At 54.6% G+C, this 17092-nt stretch overlaps 2 protein-coding genes across 8 annotated transcripts in view; one reads left to right on the top strand and one right to left on the bottom strand.

Annotated features, from left to right (window-relative positions):
* SH3RF2 (SH3 domain containing ring finger 2) overlaps positions 1 to 16085 on the bottom strand; it is a 34136-nt gene extending 18051 nt beyond the window's left edge. The window contains exons 1-3 of the mRNA XM_032196915.1: positions 15714 to 16085; positions 3003 to 3272; positions 475 to 570 (exon numbers count right to left, since the gene is read on the bottom strand). Coding sequence (XP_032052806.1) covers positions 475 to 570; positions 3003 to 3272; positions 15714 to 16085 — 738 coding nt within the window. The remainder of the gene's footprint in view (positions 1 to 474; positions 571 to 3002; positions 3273 to 15713) is intronic.
* GRXCR2 (glutaredoxin and cysteine rich domain containing 2) overlaps positions 1 to 17092 on the top strand; it is a 45596-nt gene that overhangs the window by 12924 nt on the left and 15580 nt on the right. For 4 of the 7 annotated variants that reach the window (XM_032196917.1, XM_032196918.1, XM_032196916.1 and 1 more), the window contains 3 exons: positions 800 to 978; positions 1434 to 3242; positions 3625 to 3716. The gene's annotated coding sequence lies outside the window, so the exon portion shown is untranslated. The remainder of the gene's footprint in view (positions 1 to 799; positions 979 to 1433; positions 3243 to 3624; positions 3717 to 17092) is intronic. The other 3 variants (XM_032196922.1, XM_032196921.1, XM_032196923.1) reach the window with 3 other exon arrangements.

Genomic DNA, 17092 nt, shown 5'->3' with positions numbered 1-17092 from the left:
ATGATTTCATTAAATGAAAAGACGTTCTACAAAATGTATTAGAGCTTCAAATTAGATGTTTTACTGATGTCCTTTTATAAAATAGCCACAAAGAGGCGCTTGCTGTAATTATGATGATTATAAGTATTAATTTTATTTCTAGGAATTCTTGTTGGTACCATGTACACCCTGCATCCCCAGCTGAGCCGTAGGAACACAATTAATGTCTAGACCGGTGCTCACAAAGGGCTGGCCGGGAGCGGGCGGCTGCAGGGGCTCCAGGGGAGGACGCCGCGGCCAGGGAGCGCCGGGACAGGCGCCTGCGAGGGGTGGCTCTGGTGCTCGGCCGGGGTTTGGAGCTTTGCCCCCCCCATTTCTCTGTGCCGAGGAGGCTTCGCTGCGGTGGGACGGGGCGCAGGGGCTCGCTCTGCCTGGGATGTGGCAGCGGCCAGCGCGCGGCGCGGTGGAAGCGCAGGTGCGAGCGGCTGTACCTACCTCCACGAACAGGACAGGGAAGATCCCTACTTTGTCGCCTAACTTGCCCTCTGCCCAGTTTCCATCAACTCTGCTGATGACGGTGATGATATCACCCTGAAAGGCAGGAGCACATTGTTACCAGCCGTCTCTTGTGGGAGAGGTGGATGGTGGGTGTGAAGATGGGCTCGCCCTGTAATTTCACAAAGCAGCCTTGTTAGGCAGCCTTGCCGGTGTCCCCTACAAAGTCCTCTGTTTGGCAAAGCTTTTGGTATGTATTTATTCTGAAACACAAGCTCCTCTGTCCTTATTCAGCACAATGCTCAAACACGTTTTTAATTTAAAGGTGCAAGCGTGGCTGAATCGGGACCATGGACACGCGTCTGACAGAGGAGACATGAAAAGCAGAGGAGCTTTCCACTTGTTTGAAGGTTTCCACCGCGTGGAAATGCTTCTGTAATCACCATGCCCAGAACTAATAATGAAAATGGTATTTTAGCTACGAATTAAGCAAAAAATCCCTGTGTAAGTGTCCAGGTAATTGGTGTCATGATGCCAAGAAACTCCGATCATTACTTCAGGAGCTGAAATAACCTGATGTTGCTGGCGTGTAGGTATTGAAATGCTCTGGAGGAAAAAAAGCTAGTTTGTGTTGACGAATAGCTAAATCTCTTTAGAAAGACTCACGTTTCTGAGCAATCCAGCAAAATTAAATCTTGTCAATTTTTAATATGCTTTGATTTCATCATTTTAATGAAATCTGCTGTAGGTTTATGGGGGGCAAGTAAAGAGAACTCTACAAGATTTTTTTTTATCTCTTTTGAACCAATGAACAAAGTTTGGGTTTAAACTTTTATCTGCTCTGAGGTTCAAGGGGTCAGAGAAGGCTGGGTCCTGCCGGCCAAAATATTTACGCCCATGCAGGGTACAAGCACGAACCTTCTACCTGAATTGGTGGAAATTTTATGTTTCTCTTGCAGCAGGTGAATGACTCTTCAGGCTCAGACAGGCAAATGGGAGCTGGCTACTGGCTACTTCCATGAACAAGAGCAAGAGATTGCTCTTCAGTGCCGCACACAGGTCCAGGCTTGTGGCCAGCTCTCTGCAGCTTCTCCTGAGAAGCCAGATGGACCCGGCGGCCCTCAGACATTCTGTGACTTGGTGGTTCTGTGAACTCTGGCCTCACCCATCCAAGGCTCCGCTGTGCCTCTGCTGGGGTTCCCCTGCCTGCTGCGGCTCCTGGAGGGAATCATTTACAGGGCTTGCAGTGAGAGGGCTCCCCAGGCTGCTCTGCATCACTGAGCATCGCATCACCTGGAGGCTTCTGCAGAGGGGAGCTGCTGAAGTTCCTGTGCCAATCTTCCCAAACTCAATGCAGAAATAACTGATGGGTGTTGCAGAGCTCGGGGAGAGGAGGATGTTCGTGCCTCTTTGAAGAAGCATCTGTTTGTTTTAGATGTGTGCTCACTCCCCGTGTGTGAACTCTGCTGTGGGAGAGGAGAGGAGCACAGCCTCCCAAAAGCAAATAAACAGAGTGAGTAAGCCCTGAAACAAAGGCAAATAAAGTGGAAGAGAAAAAAGACACACAGACAGCAGGAAGCTGAGGAAGGCGCCTCCTGCTAATAAGTAAATCCTAATGACAAAGGAAGGACTGCTGGCTGCCCAGGCTCTCTGCATCGGCGCTAGCAAGCTGAAAACCCCCACTTCACAGGGCTGCTGCTGATGTGCAGCGCTGTTCCAAACCGTTTTTTTCTTTTGTTTCCTCCCCTTCTTAGTCAGAAACCACATCTGGCTCCTGGCTGTTTGATTTCCCATCCCCTGGCCTCCCCACATCCGGCTCTGCCTCCTCAGACACCTGGCCTGGACCACAGCCTCCCTCCCCTGCCTCTCCTTTCTGCTGGGGAGAGCTCGAAGAGCCTCGGCCTGTGCTGCCAGCTGGAGAGAACAGAGGTGGCTTCTCTGCTAGGACATTGATGCCTCCAGGCACTGCTTTCTCTGCTGTGCTTTGTGATGCCTCACCTCCTTTTGACAGTATAGGGACAATTGACTTTGCTGGGAGGTGCAGTTACTCAGAAAAGTGTGTCCTCTAACCGAGAGCAAATGCAAGCTCCGCAGCCTTTGGGGAATAAAAGCAAAGGCAGTAAAAGTTCAGGTCCTACCCTGCCAGTGTGTGCATTGGCTGAATATGTTCGGGCTGCAGAAGTGAGGTATTACCAGACTGGAAGCAATTTTCTGTAACGTGTCAGTGGGTATCTTTTTGGTGCGTTGTGGTGCTGAGAGCAGCCCACCACCAGCAGCTGCTCCTCGTCAGCTAAAGCAGCTGAACCCAGGGGCTGAAATTGCTGCTCAAGATGACCTCATCCTGACTGTGTCTGTGCATGCCCTCGGGGAGCCATGGGGCTTTAGCCACTGCTGCCAGTGTCTGAAACCTTCCTGACTTTCAGAAGAGCTGCTCTAGCGCTGTGAAGCAGCCAAACGCGATACAATCCACAGAAGAAAGCCAGCCCAGCCCGTGTCACCCAGCCTTTGGCTGCGCAGGGTGGTGTTACCTTGTGAAATGTCAGGCACTCTTTGTTTTCACTTTTGTCCCTGCTTCTCAGGTCAAAGTTGTAAAGTGCTCTGCAGAGGGGTGGTGGCAGGGGCAGGTGCTTGATGACTTGCACAGAGCTGGCTGGGAAGACGCCGCTGATCCCGTTGGCCTCACCCAGGTACCAGTTCTCATCCAGCTGTCGGAGCAGCATGATGATGTCCCCTTTGTTGAACCTCAGCTCGCCGGGATTGTGCCCTCGGTAGGTGTACAGTGCCTTGGCTCGTGGAACCTGTGGGATGAGAAACAACCCTTAGAGCTCAGCTGTGACAATGGTGTTTCACATAGACAGAATTCCCCAAAAGTACTTGGTAATTACTGGGAAAAAGTTAGAGGTCTAAGGCTGAAGCATGCATTTACAGTGATTAACTACCCACATCCTTTCTTGATGTCTTTTTCTAATGAAGAAGCTCCAAAATACTTATTCCAAATTTGTATCTAGATGAAAAGCAGGCTGAACTTGTCTGAGAATATTAAGAAACAATTAATGCCTTAAACTCGTCTTCCCATGGGATTTTTCTGCCTGCTCTAAGCTCTCTTCTAATAAAATGCCTGTTGTAATGAACACGGTATTTCTGTTTCAGCATGTCCGGAGGTGACAGCAGCTGTGGAGCACCTGATGGCTGTCACCTGCAGGGCCCAACACAGCATCTTCAGGAGCAGCTACGGGATGCAGGTGGGTGCAGGTGCCTTCCTGTGGGCATTGCCCCACTTCAACACTGTGTGACTGTGGTTTTATGTCAGCCTTTAATCTGAGTTACAGGAAGAGAGGTTTTCTTAATGTTATTGTTGCTGCAGTATAATATGAGAAAGAAGAGAGATACTAAACCTAGCGGAAATGAGGGAACTTTACTATCTTGACTCTCATTGAAATGAAGCCACAAGGTTCACTTAAAATAACAGCTTTCCTGACCTTTATCTGTACTAGAAAACTCAATTTAATTTAATACACAATGCAACAGATCATTTAGATGGCTGAATAGATGCAGAGCCAGCCCTGGCCTTGCTGCTGTGAAGCCAGGCGGTCTGCTCTGGGGCTGCCTGCAGCTGCTTTCCTGCAAGGAGCGCCGTTAGGACGGAGATTTCTGCTGAGGTCCTCTAGATGTGTGTTTTGAAACGGCAAAGCCGAAAGGCTTGCTCTTTATGAACTTGTGTGGAGATCCCTCGAGCATGGTGCTGTGTCCCACAGAGGCACATCCTGAAACAAGGATCCCTCCTGTGGGCCCCGCAGCCTTGGCACAGCCCCAGTGGGTGCAGAGCCCTGGCTCTGCAGGTAGCTGGTGGTGGAAGTCGTAGTCAGGGGAACAGACGTCCTCGTGTGTGCTTGTGAAGCATTACGTGCGTACCGATGCTGTTTTAGCACAGGCTTGTGTTTGTACACCACATTTCCATCATGTATTGGGTGAGCAGTCCTTGCCTCACATCCAGCTGGGAACAGCAGGCACAGCAAGATGCTTGGCAGTGGTGTGCCGATGGGAGAAATTGCTTCTTCACTCGAGGCAAATAGTGATTGGTTTTGGCGTGAAGTAAGGCAGCAGTATGAACTAAACTGTAATCTGAACTATTAGAGGTGCAGGTATTGCTTTCTTTGAACTGTACCAGATTCCTGGCTTTGATAGTATCCTGTGTTGTGGGTTTGCTCTCCTTAATCCCTCCTGATTAACAGTAACGCTGTTTCTGACCGTGGGAGCTTTGCTGCCTTCGGTGCGAATCCTGCGTTACGGGACGGATCCATTTTCTGCCTTCTGACATGGCAGTGTCAGGGCTCCTTGGACCAGAGGGGAGGCTTTGCACTGGGGCTGGGGAAAGCAGCGCTGGCAGAAGGGACCGGTCCCACAGCGCGTCCCCCTGCCTGCCGTGGGGCTCCATCTCCCGGCTTTCTGTGGGGGGCTGCGGCATGGACGGGTGGGTGGCGAGGGGACCGCGGGGCTAGGGGCTTCACTTCCCCGGGTCGGTCCCCCTGGGAGGGCAGGAAGGGGAAGGAAGACGCAGCGCTGATTCCTGGAGTGTGGAAAAGACCACAGAAAATGTTTTGAGTCTGGGGAAAAGATCTTTCAGCACTCCTAAATGCTGACACTTGGTAGGGAAAAGGAGCCAATAAGTGGAAAAATTGTATGTACTGCGCTTCCTTCAAAGCATTTGGAACAGGAAGCAATTAGTTTAATGTTTAGTTCTAATTGACTCGTCCGTTAATTTGCACTAATAGTAAATGCATGCGCTTGGCTTGTTAACACTGAAAGCACATTGCTGAAAAAAAGGGAAATAATGAAAATCAGAGTCAGGCAAGCTTTGTTCTGCCATCCATCCTCAGAGCACAGACTGGAAATACTGACTCGGGCAGCACTCGAGCAAAGAAACCATTGCAGATGCCTGCCTGGGCACGCACACCTCCTCCAGCAGGGCCCAGGCTGCGGGTCTCCGGGGGAGAAAACCTGCAGGGTCACGGGAGGGCTCGGCCGCATCCGCGAGACTCGGAGACACTCCCAGTGTCAAACCAGGACGAGGAGCACGGCTGGAGTGCTTTAGGAGTGACCAGAAAACGTAAAGGACTCGTGCAGACTGTGAGAGCAGGGCTCCTAGAAGGGGAACGCAAACGTCCGGGAAGATGAGAGAGTGGTTGCACAACGAAATAAGGCCAAACATAAAAGGCACCAAGAACGAGTTATGGAAATGTATTAAAAATAAGAGAAACTCTGAAATGAAATGCAAACCTATTACTGCTGGGAAATGGTGAACAAGCAATGGGGTAGTCTGGAATGTTCTTTCTCCAGCAAGAAAAAGGATGATCAGATACCCTGAGAAATTAATTTTAATGAGACAGGAGTGTGGGCCTGACTAGAGGACTGAAACCTGGCTGGAACAGAGGTGTTTGTGACATGAGGGCTTGCAGAAACTCACCCCTGAGTGCGTGAAGAAAGGGTCAGGTACCCTCTGAGCAATTAGTGCTTGTCCGCAAGAGCTCCTGGAAGGCAGAACTGCTCCCGCAGGACGGGAATAAAGTTTCTGAAGCTGTGTGTGGCCACGACCCCTGCCTCCAGACATGCCCATGCAGAGCTGAAGTTTTGTTATAGGAAAACTTGTCTCCCTGGGTGCAGCAGAGTATTTCTGGCATTGCTAGAAATACCAGCAGCAGTGCACCTGGTGGGCAGGGTTGGCGCTTTCGTGGCCCTGCCACAAGTGCCGATTTGTCTGGCAAATAGCGCACGGGGGTCTCCTGGCTGTGCAGGGCAGGCGGGATGCGGCCAGCGCTGGGGTACGGGCTGCTGGCTCCCATGGTGGGGGGCCCAGCCACAGCTCCTGGCTGGGGAGGACGAGCAGGTCTGGTGCTCTCGGGCTGGGCAGACGCCAATGGAAATGGCCCTGGCTTGTGGCTCGGTGCCGGGAGGCTGCGGGGGAAGCGAGCGCAGCCGGCGGCGGGGCCCCTGGCAGCATCAGCGGAGCCTCCCAAACCCGTCCTGGGAGAAGGGCCCGCGGCACTCCCAGCTCGCCGCCGCAGCCCTGAGGTTCCTCGTCCCCGCTGCTTCCCCCGGCTGGGAGCCTGTGGCCTGGGCACCCCATGGCTGTGCCCTCTGGGACATTCCCAAAGTGGCGTGAGGGGTAACGGGCTGGGCCAGGCTGGACTGGGCTTTCTTCCTCTGGCTGCGGTCACAGCCTTCGCTTCTTTACCTCTTCTTTCACCTTCCTCTCACTTCCATGCCCTTTCAAATCTCACTGCTCCTTCTGCTTTCCAGCATCCCTCTAAGTCTCGTTTTTTCTCCCAGCTGTGTCCTGGAGCTTGTAACGATGAATTGGCAGAATCTCACCCAGATTCTGTGTGAGCAGAGCATGTATTCGCTCACTGAAACTTGTTGCAAAACATGTGGATGCAAAAGTATACTTAATATTAATGGTTATATGCTTCTTTAGCATCCCAAAAAATATTCAGAATCTTGGTCTTTTGGGACTTCTTAGTCGTTTTGCACACTCACAAGGTGAGGTCGGTGTGTCCCTTCATGGCCACCTCGCCAGGAATCGTTACAAGGCTGGTAAGCCCACGAGGCGGGTGCACCCCGTGGCTGTTCCCCACCCAGTGGATTTGAGGCTGGTGGGGGAGAAAGGGTTTTCTGACCATTCTTGGTATTTGGCACTGGCTGTGCTAGGCAGCCATCCAATACATCTGAGTTTCCCTCTGTACAAAACAAAGACGCAAATTAAAAATATGCACATGTGTGTGTAAAGAAGCGATTCAAAGCATCCCTTCATAGCTGGGAGAAATGTGCACTATAATTATCTTAAATGAGCTAGTTATAACGTCCTCGTTATTGACAGAGGGTTAACGTAAGAGCACACCCTCACAGCACTGGTATTGAAAAAAGAGAAGTGTATGGGGCTGCGGGGTGGGGGTCACCGGGGGCTGGCAACTCACGGTGCCAGGGGCGAGGAAGGGGAGCTCCCAGCACAGCGCTCTCCCCGTGCACCCCATTGGTGGTGCCAGGCGATGAGGCTGTGCCGGTGGCAGTGCCTGTGCTTGAGCAGGACGGAGGTGCTGGGCAGCAGGGGGCCGACACAGACACACAGACACACATGCCTGTGCTGGGCTCCGCTCGCTGCCTCCTGCCTGGCCAGGCAGCGCCCACCCCGAGCGGCCGCGGTGCTGAGCTCAGCGCTTCCCAGCAGCTCTGCCTGCTGCAGGAGGGTTGGCATCTGTGCCGTGCAGAGGCAGCGATATTGCCACGGCCCCACCATTCCCTAACACCTAACAGACTCCTTGAGAGGAGAGATTTATTCTAGGATAGTGCTAATCATTGCCAGGAAGAGAAGAAATCCACTCCTGGATGTTTTCCAGCTTGGTTTCTCTCCCAGTAGACACTTCGGATTCTGTGTGGAAGTGTTTTGGGGTTGTTTTTCATTTGAGGCTCTAACGCCTCGGGGCTGTTGGAGTGTTTGGTGCTGTGCGGGGCGGGGGGCACACAAGGAGCTGCATCCCTGGGGCTCACCCACGGGGCGATGCGAGGCAGCGCCCTGCCTGCCCCTGACGCCCTCGCGCTGGCTCCATGCCTGCGTGCCGGGAGCCCGAGTCTGAGCCGGGACTGGGACCCGCGGTGCTGCTGCATGCCGAGCTGCAGGCACCCACCACCCACATCAGGCTCCAAAGGGCATGGCGGCCTTTGGTAACGAAAAATAATCATTAAAAGCTGCATCCATTTGATGGCTAGATTTCTGCAAGCCTCCTTTAACGTCCTGCCAGGGACTGCCAGCCTTTCAGCTGGGATGAATGAGCCCTGCCTCGTTTCCTTTGTGTGATCAGTGCAGTTTTTAGGGCTCTTTAGGATCCAGTTGGATGAAAAGAGCTATTTGAATGTAAATTAATTGCCATTACAATTCTGTTTTTCTGCTTTTCAGCAGAGGAGATAACTCCAGCCTTGTCACATAGAACAAAACCATCAAAAGCGAACTTGTCATTTCAATCTCCTCATGTAATTATGTTCTGAGGCTTCAGACAGTTGGGTAGTTTCGGCATTCCTTCTCCCCGAGGAGGACGGCTCGCATCTTCCAGGCGCCAGCAGGCTGCTCGTGCAGGCGGAGCAGCTGGGGGGGCGCGGGACGGGCTGCGGCCAGGGGCTGGGGGCGAGCACACGGACACGGCTGGGTATGGAAAGCGTTGTCTGCAGCTACGGGTGCTGCTGGGTGTGTTCACCGGCTGGGGAGATGAACCCTGACCAGCGGGGCACGAGGCAGCAGGCACTGGGCACTGGCGCAGCCCCATGGGGTGATGGCAGCGGGGGGAGCGCTCGTGGCCTGCTCACCACTGGGCTCAGGATGGGAGCTGTGCTGAGACCTCCTGAGGCTGCTTCTGAACTTTGCCTGTTGTTATTCTGGCTGTGTAATGCAGGAGGGGGGGAGTGGGAAACAGGGAAAATGGTTAAAGAAAGTGCAGAGCAGCTTTTACCACAAGAAGCTCAGAGGATTCTGCACCCAGCAGCTGCCTGACTCAGTGCCGACGCGCACCCACCCCTGAGGTGGAGCTCAGCGGCTGCTTGCAGGAGCTTCCCAGCGGCTGAGAGGAGCACAGTGCCATATTAGGCCTCACCTGGCCCGCGTGAAACCGCAGGAGAGACTCTAGGCAGGCAGAACGAGTGCCAAGATGCAAGCAGCGCAGGCGTTACGCCAGGGCTTGGCTTCGTTTCGGGGATGTGCTCTCCTGGGCGCAGGTGGAGCTGCACAGGGGAGGACGGGGGGATCAGGCGGGGGGACAGGGGAGTGCTGGAGACGTGAGGGGGGCGCAGCGTGAGCACGGCCAGGCACCCAGTGCGGGACAGTGGCTGCAGCACCCGCACCGAGCCCCCCGCCTCCTCCCCGCCGGCGGCTGCTATCAGATGGCCGTGTCTCTGCTGCAGTCAGCACTCTGGGATAGTGGCTACCTTGTGTGTCATGGCTTTAAGCCGCATGGAAAACAAAATGTGTCAGCCCTCAGCATGCCTGGTCATGATTCTTCGGGACCTTGCTTCTCAGCCGTGGCCGTGTGCCACGAGGGAGGAAACCCAGGCACTGCTCCTCTCCGCTTTCTGCCCTCGCGTGTTCCTGCCGGCTGTGCTGCCTCCCTTTGCCGGGAAGGGGAAATCGTGCTGCCGCCCCAGCTCCCAGTGCTGCTGCTCTGAGGTCACTGTCCTCGCGGCCTTGGCTGTGCTCACTCTCACCCAGAGCTGGACCTGGAAGCAGGAGCCCTTCTGCCCTTTCTGCACTTCCATCTCCTGAAGGAGGCTGACTGACTCTGGAACCGAGTTATGCAAGAACCAAGCAGATGTGGTTTCCCAGCAGGCAGGGCTTGCTCTCCCTTCTCTGCAAAGCCAGCAGGAACTTCTGGGCCCATCAGTTGTTCAGGACCCAAAGGAAACCCTTGCAAAGGGATCCAATTTCCAAAGGACAGATGTTTGTCTCTTAAAAACAGTGCCTAAACTGCATTGCCCATCCTGGCACCCAAACAAGAGGGAGATTCCCTGAGCTAAGAGTAAAAGGCTAGGCTCAAATATCCACTCACAGGGTCCTAAGGAAAAAGTTTTCTTAAGAACAAAGACTATGATTCTTTATTCAGCTGCACAGCGGAATTCCGATGCTCAGTGGAGTTTGAGTACCTGACAGTTAGTAACAGCACAGCAAGAGCCTGCATTTAAGGGCGAGTGCTGCAGCTTCCCCTGTGAGAAGGGCAGAGGAGATGTAAGGGAGAGGAGGGGAGGCTCCGACTGCAGCAGGGCATTGGCGTCCTCCCTGCCGGCAGTGAGCCCCCGGGGCTGCCTCTGAGGTTTGCCCCAGCAGTGCCATGCAAGAGCTTTTCTGTCCCTGTGCCCCCAGCCATCGCGGGGAGCAGCACCAGGCAGGTGCCACATGGCAGGGCCCGGGGATGTGCCGGCCACGGGCGGGGAAGCTCGGCGAGAAGAAGGGGAGCCTCAGACTTTCAGCCTCCTCGCTGACCACGGCGCTTAATAGGTGAACGCGCTACCCTGCAGAAATCCTGTTATTCTATTCCTGACTTGCCAGCTGAGGCTGACTCATTGCCTTGGTAACAAATTAAAACACTTTCATGTGTTAGCTCAGCGCCCAGTTTTGTGGAACCAGGGAAACTTGCTCCTGCTGCGGGCCCCAGTGCCCTGCGCGGAGCAGCCCGGGAGCGCCCCGGCCCCGCTGCGGCCTCAGGCCCCGGTGGGAGCTGCGCGGAGCCGCCCGTGTGGGCCGAGCCGCCTGCCCCATGCCCTCCCGTGGCCCTGGGGCTGGCGTCCTGCACGGGAACCCCTGGCCAGGAGGACGAGTGGCTCCGCACCACCCTGTGTAACACCGGCTCTGCTCGTAGCCACCTGCTTCTGGGCAGCCAAATGCACTGCTGTGGAACGCGCCTCTGTGGGGTGCGAGTTGTCAGGAGATCGATACTGAGGCGGCTTTACTCTCTTCGATAGATATGGGATGTTGAAACTACATGCAAAGGGGGGAGAAGCCATACGATGGGGTGTGCGTATGAGGCCAAGCAGGGAACAATCCCTCAGGTTGCCCTGATGGAGGCAGCTGGAAGAGAACTGGGGCAAATCCATCCTCCCAGAGGGTCGCAGGACCCCACAGCGTGCAGCAAAATGCAGTGCCTTGATTTCCAGGGGAAGAGGCAGCCAGGGCAGGTGGCTGCCAGGCTCAGGGATGTCCTGCAGCCGGAGGGCAGCCTGCACCACCCCGAGGTGGAGCCGATGGGATGTGCAGAACTCCCCTGACTGCAAGGCCCATCCGGCTCCTGCCCAGTGCCACCCAACCCTGACACGTCTCAGTCCTGCGATGGCGCAGGAACCGGCTTTTGTTTTCCTTAGGGAAGTTGCTCAGTGATCGGGGTCAGAAAACGTTTGCTCCTGCTGGGTGCAAGCATGAAGGTTGCTTTGAAGAAGGTTTTGAAAAGAGCCAGCAATCCAAATCCTGTCTGTCAAATTCAGAAAGGAGCTGGAGATGTTTCTGGAGGAGCAGAAAATACCAAGGCGCAGGCACTATATATAGACGCCCATGTGAAGGTGGCGATGTTGGAGTGTGGTGTATTTTTATCCCGATAGAGGTGTTATCTGTCTATCTCCATGAAGTGCTGGAGGGGGCTGTTGCAGCACTCGGTTCATGCAAAGAGAGAACAGCCGAAGTCACAGGTAAAGAGGCACGGTCTGTTTCCACGGGCAAGCCGTCCCTCTCGCAACCCTTCTCCTCCGTCTCATTTGGCCTCGTGTTTGCTGCAGGACAGAGCCCACTGCCCCGGCGGCTGCTGCCCTAGCTCTGTGCGCTGCAGCACAGCGTCCTCATCCCTGGCAGCGCCAGGGCCGTGCTGGGCTGCAGCCCGCTGGGACGGACGCTTCGGCAGAGCAGGAACCGCATCTCGCACACGCCAGGGGCGGCTCCTCAGAGTTCAAAGGATTCAGCGTAAATTATTTACGCATTCACCTCCCAGCAAATCCTTTCATTTCTGAGTTCCAGACAGTTTATTACGTGGAGATCCTGAAAATCCTAAGTCTTGGCCTCTTGGCATAGACGTTAAAGATCTTAAGCCTGGCCAGACGTCCCCGGAGCAGCTTCCCAAGCAGTGCTCACCGGCCACATGCACAGAGCTGGAGCGCGCTTGGCCTGTGCTGGGACTTGGGAGGCACGTTCAGAAGGGCTGTCAGTGCCACCCAGTGAGAAAGAGTTTGGGGTGGGCTGCAACTGAAATATTCCCTGTCCTCTCAGGGCTTCGGCTCCTTGGAGCTCCTGCCTGCAGCCGGCATGGCGTGTTGATTGTGCAGCAGCTCTGCTGGGGACTGCTCGCACTTCACGCCGAATGTTGTGAATTCTTGGCTTGCTGTGTGACGAGGGGATTTATTTTGTTAATTATTTATTTTTGTTGGCTTCATGGACACTTGTGAGGCTGAAGAGCAACAAGCTGTCAAGAAAACACCTCCGAGAGGAGAAACTTCAGTCTAACTTGTGATTTCTCAGCTCCATGGAGTAATTCAGTTTATTTATAGAAGGTCTTTTTGTAAAAGTAAAGCATGTCCTGTATCCCGCTTTTGATGGCATATCTGGCTGCAGTGCGGCATGGTGCACATTAATTTTGTTTTGTAGCGTGGTGTGCAATATTGGCAGTAATTAGCAGTCTGTGCGGACTGGGGCAGTCTTTCTTTGGAGACCACACCACCTTCCAGCGCATTGCAGATGAACGCTGCATTTGGGGTTACCCAGGAAGCAGCTGCGGTGGGGCAGCTGTGCTGGAGCAGGGCCGCAGGAGCTCCGTGCCCCTTGGGGTGAAGCAGGTCTTGTCTGATGACACGAAGGCCAGACCAGTGCCAGCGCTACCCAAAACCCAGCAACAACCTCAGTGCGCCCTGAAACGCCGCTTGGTTATGTGCATACAAGCAAAAAAAATGCCTTTCAGGGCCATGTGCATCCCTCAGCGCAATGGTGCCACCTCCCCCCGTGCCAGCCCAGGGACAGGACAGGGACGGGCACAGGATGGGGACGCGCTGCCTGCGGGGTGGTGGGGACAGGCAAGCACCGGTCACGTTCCTGGGGCTCTTAGTGTCTGGGTGCCAGTGAGGCTGCAATCAAGATGCTCACGAGCTATCTCTGCATCTGACCAGCTGGTTTTACTACTCATCATTTTCCCCTGGTTTGGGCTTTTTGAACTCGGGTCATTTCAAGAGTACTATCAAATCCTTGAAGATGCAGAGATGAGAAAGTTAAAATCAGCTCAGAAGTTTGAACTTTTCCACAAAAGAGATCTAAAAATAATCTTAAAGCCAGATTTTTGTTTTGGAAGATGTCTTTGTGCTTGCTAAATAATAATAATAATGGTAGTAGGAGTAGTAATAATAATAATAATAACAGTAGTAGTAGTAGCAGCAGCAGTACAATGGTCTTAAATAAGCCCGTGGAGAGATGCTGATCTCAGACGGACATCATAAAGGGTCCTTTCCTGCTCACTGAAGTCTTCAAGTGTTTTGTGAGCATCCACTGGTGCCAGCTGGCCGCAGGGCTGGGCAGTGCTGGTGGCAGGAGCCAGCGCTGCTGCCGCTGCTCCTCCGATGGGAGGTGAGGTTCCAGTCCTGGTGCCCATCCTGCTCATGGGAGCCACGACCACAGACCGCCTCCCAGCCTCTTCTGCTGACAATCTGGCACTGTTTGGTTCTATAAAAGCCAGCTGCCACAGAAGTGTCTGCTCTGAAGTTCAAGTTGCTGGAGGCCTCTGCGTATCCAAATTGCTTCAGCGATGTAACTCATCACTTGTTCCTGGTGTTTGTGCGCTCAATGCTGCAAGCAGACAAGCCGTCCTTACTGTGCCTGGCCTCCTTGCAGCACAGGCACTTGCAGGGGTCCCTGCTGCTGCAGGGGAAGAGCTGCTGGTGCCAGGTGTCGGCCCTGCAAATGCTGTGCATGCACTCCTGCCCCCTCGGGCAGCTGTAGTGGCACAGCCCTGGCAGTGTGTGTTTGGAATCACCAGAATCCAAACGTGACTAATGGTCGCGTTCTTCACCTCGTAGTTGAGGTTTTCAAAGTATTTTCTAATTAATTAACTCATTAAGTCCAAGAGCATTCCAGTGTACTGTGTTTTACACCCCTTCATCAGAGAGCATGGGGAGCTGGGGCCATCCGGTGCCTTTCGGCAGCACCACGCGGTGCCGGCCCTGCTGAGCACCACAGCCAGGCTCAGCTTTGGCAGAAACACTTTGGGAGCTGCCAACGGGAGAGCTGCCACGGTGCAGCACCAGCAGCAAGTTTCTACCTGTCCTAAGAGCTAGTATGGAAACGCAAAAGGGGCGAGAGAGAAGAAAAATAAATATGAGCATGTTTGCTGGGGAGCGCCGCTCACTGCCAGGGATCGGGCTGCCTCTCTGAGCTGAGGCACGAATTCTTGGTACGGAGGAGCACGGGACAGAAGTGGGAGACACCCGTGGGGCCGGCCTGCCCACCGGTGGGCACACACAGCCACATGGAGGCAGCAGCCGTGGTGCTCCCACACGCCAGAGCCGCTGCTCCTCACCCGACTGCTGCGATGTGCCCCAGGGTAGGGCACTGGGCACCACGGCACGGGAATCGTGTCTGCTGCCCGTGGTAAAGGGACTCATTGCACATCTCAGGGCCACACCGCCACGTTTTCCAGTAGGAAAACCTGGGCACGAGCTCCAGAGATGGGTCTGGCTGCTGTGTGTGACACGTTCAGGATGAGCTATCAGTGCTCCAGAGCTTCCCTGCGGTGCACGCAGCAGCTCGGGCCCACACGACGCGCGGTGCCCTCTGCAGCCGTACAGCCTCACGCGCGAGGATACGCCTTTACAACACGCTGGGCAGAAAACCTGCTACGGGTCTGCCCCTGAGTTTGTGTCTGCAGTTCTGAGGAGTGCCCTCAGGTTTATCAGCCAATCGAGTCAAGCTTGTGAATGTTACGGAAAGCTTCCAGAGGTATTGTACAGAACAGTGCAGGTGAAAGAAATGGAAATCCAGGAATATAGCACAGGAACGGTGAGGCCACGAGTCAGTCTGCTCTCAAAATGCAAGCTGAGCCAGGCTCCTTACCAGGTCTCATACCACATCCTAATTATTTCAGGAAAGCTTTTGTACTGTTAGAGAAAATTACAGAAACAACTTACAATTTTAAAATTAGCCTAGGAAATCATCACTAGATGAAGCTGAGCTTAATTTTTTTTCCTTAGTGAACCTCAAAGTGTTTTACCAGGGATATAAACATCATTATGCCCACTCCTTCCTTTTTAAAGCCTGGGGAAACTGAGGCGCAGATGAGAAACACCTTTCTCCACCTCTAATAGCCTTGCAACAACTGATTTAATTGCTATCACTCAAAAATCAGTGAATCGCCTGAAAGTTAAAGCATCTGAAATGCCCTCCAAATGTCAGAAGCACCTGAAAACTCCAGAGAAAAACAGCTGCTGTGAAGTTTTTGTAAGGAGACAGGCAAGCTGTCTTTATCTAAGCCTGGGATTCGGTGCAATTACTGTTGTGATGAGCTCCAAATAGTCAAATATCACAAGGAAACAGCAGCCAGATTTGCAAACAAAAGGACAATCTCTCTTACTTCAAACATCAGCATGTATGCATAGCAGCAGTGCTAGCATGGAAGTTTCATAGCTCTTGGCACAGAGGAACAGATCTGTATGCCCACGGCAAAGTGGAGAATGTGGCTGGTGCTTACCCCATCCATGTGGATCCTGGGGCTGGTCGCCAGCCGGTGCTGGTGGAGCTGCAGACCCCGCGGCAGCCTCCGGATGGAGGCGGGGGAGGACAGGAGCCCCGACCTCTGCATTGAGCCGAACCGGGGAACATTCTGTCCGTATCTGACTCCGTCCAGCAGGCGAATGAGCAGCAGGTTGGACGGGAGCTGCTCGATGCCACAGAGGACGAGCGTCCTGCACTCGGGGCACCGGAGCTCCTTCTGGGATTTCAGGATCCTCTGCAGACAGGGCTTGCAGAAAGTGTGCTGGCACGGCAGCACCTTTGCTGTGGCGTCGAGCTTTTCAAAGCACACCGGGCACTCCAACAGGTCGAGCAGAGCCAAATCATCCATCTTCAGCACGGGGCTCCCGTCACGGGCCGCGCCGGGGACATCCACATGACACGGGCAGCCGACACGACGCCTTTGCGCACCCGCGAGACCGGCGCCGAAACCCTGGGCTCAGGCAGCTACCCTGCACGGAGAGGAGGGGAGGAGGAAAAAAGAGCAGAGCTCGACTGCCGGAGTATGTAATACATCCCACCTACATCGCAAGGCAGTGCCTCACGAGCCAATTTGCAAATGCATGCTTTGCGCTCCCTTCCAAGCCCCAAGTGAGTCATCCGTGATTCAGGAGCGCGAGGGGGCCGTGCCCAGGCGGGTGCCAGCGGCCGGGGAGCCCCGCGGCGGGCCAGGGGCTGCGGCGAGGCCGAAGGCTCCGTGCCGGGCAGGGCGGCTGGGGCAGGCCGGGTGCCATCCTTCCCACTCACGCTCCAGCAAAGTTTTCTCAAACACTGCCTGCTCTGTGGGTCATAACTGGCAGCACCGCACGGGTGCCACCAGCCCAGCGATGCGAGCCCCATTAAACATCGCCTTGAACCTGCTTTCTCTCGGCTCTGGCTCAAAGCAGCCGCCGGCTGCCCGCAGCCCCTCACACACCTACACACTGCCTTGTTTGCAAGATCAGTCCTAATTAAGCTTTCTATCTACCGGTTTTGACAGCAGTTCTATAAAAAGCCCTCCAAACGCAAATATAATCCTGCTTTACCTTGGAGAGACGCGGGGAGCTGCAGTGACACCCGCGCCCAGCCGGGCTGCCTGGGCTCTCCCTGCAGCCCGGGACGATTACTGCTCCCAATTCCACCCCCAGCCTGAAGTCACTCAACCCGTTCGGCTCCTTCGGGGTTGCGCCGATCTTCACTCAAGCAGGCGGCTGCGGGTTCAAGTCACAGCTTGTGGGAGCAGCACATCTCCCGAGCACCCCTGGGCTGGAGCAGATGCTGCAGCCAGCAGCGCCGTGACACTCGTGCGCCCCTCGGCCTGCCCTGGGTGCGCGCTGCGGGACGGCTCCGGCTGCGCTC

This window comes from Aythya fuligula, chromosome 14 (genome assembly GCF_009819795.1).
Source record: "Aythya fuligula isolate bAytFul2 chromosome 14, bAytFul2.pri, whole genome shotgun sequence".
Taxonomy (NCBI): Eukaryota; Metazoa; Chordata; class Aves; order Anseriformes; family Anatidae; genus Aythya; species Aythya fuligula.
The sequence above is the reverse complement of the archived record's forward strand: the minus strand, read 5'-3'. Positions and strand labels throughout refer to the sequence as shown.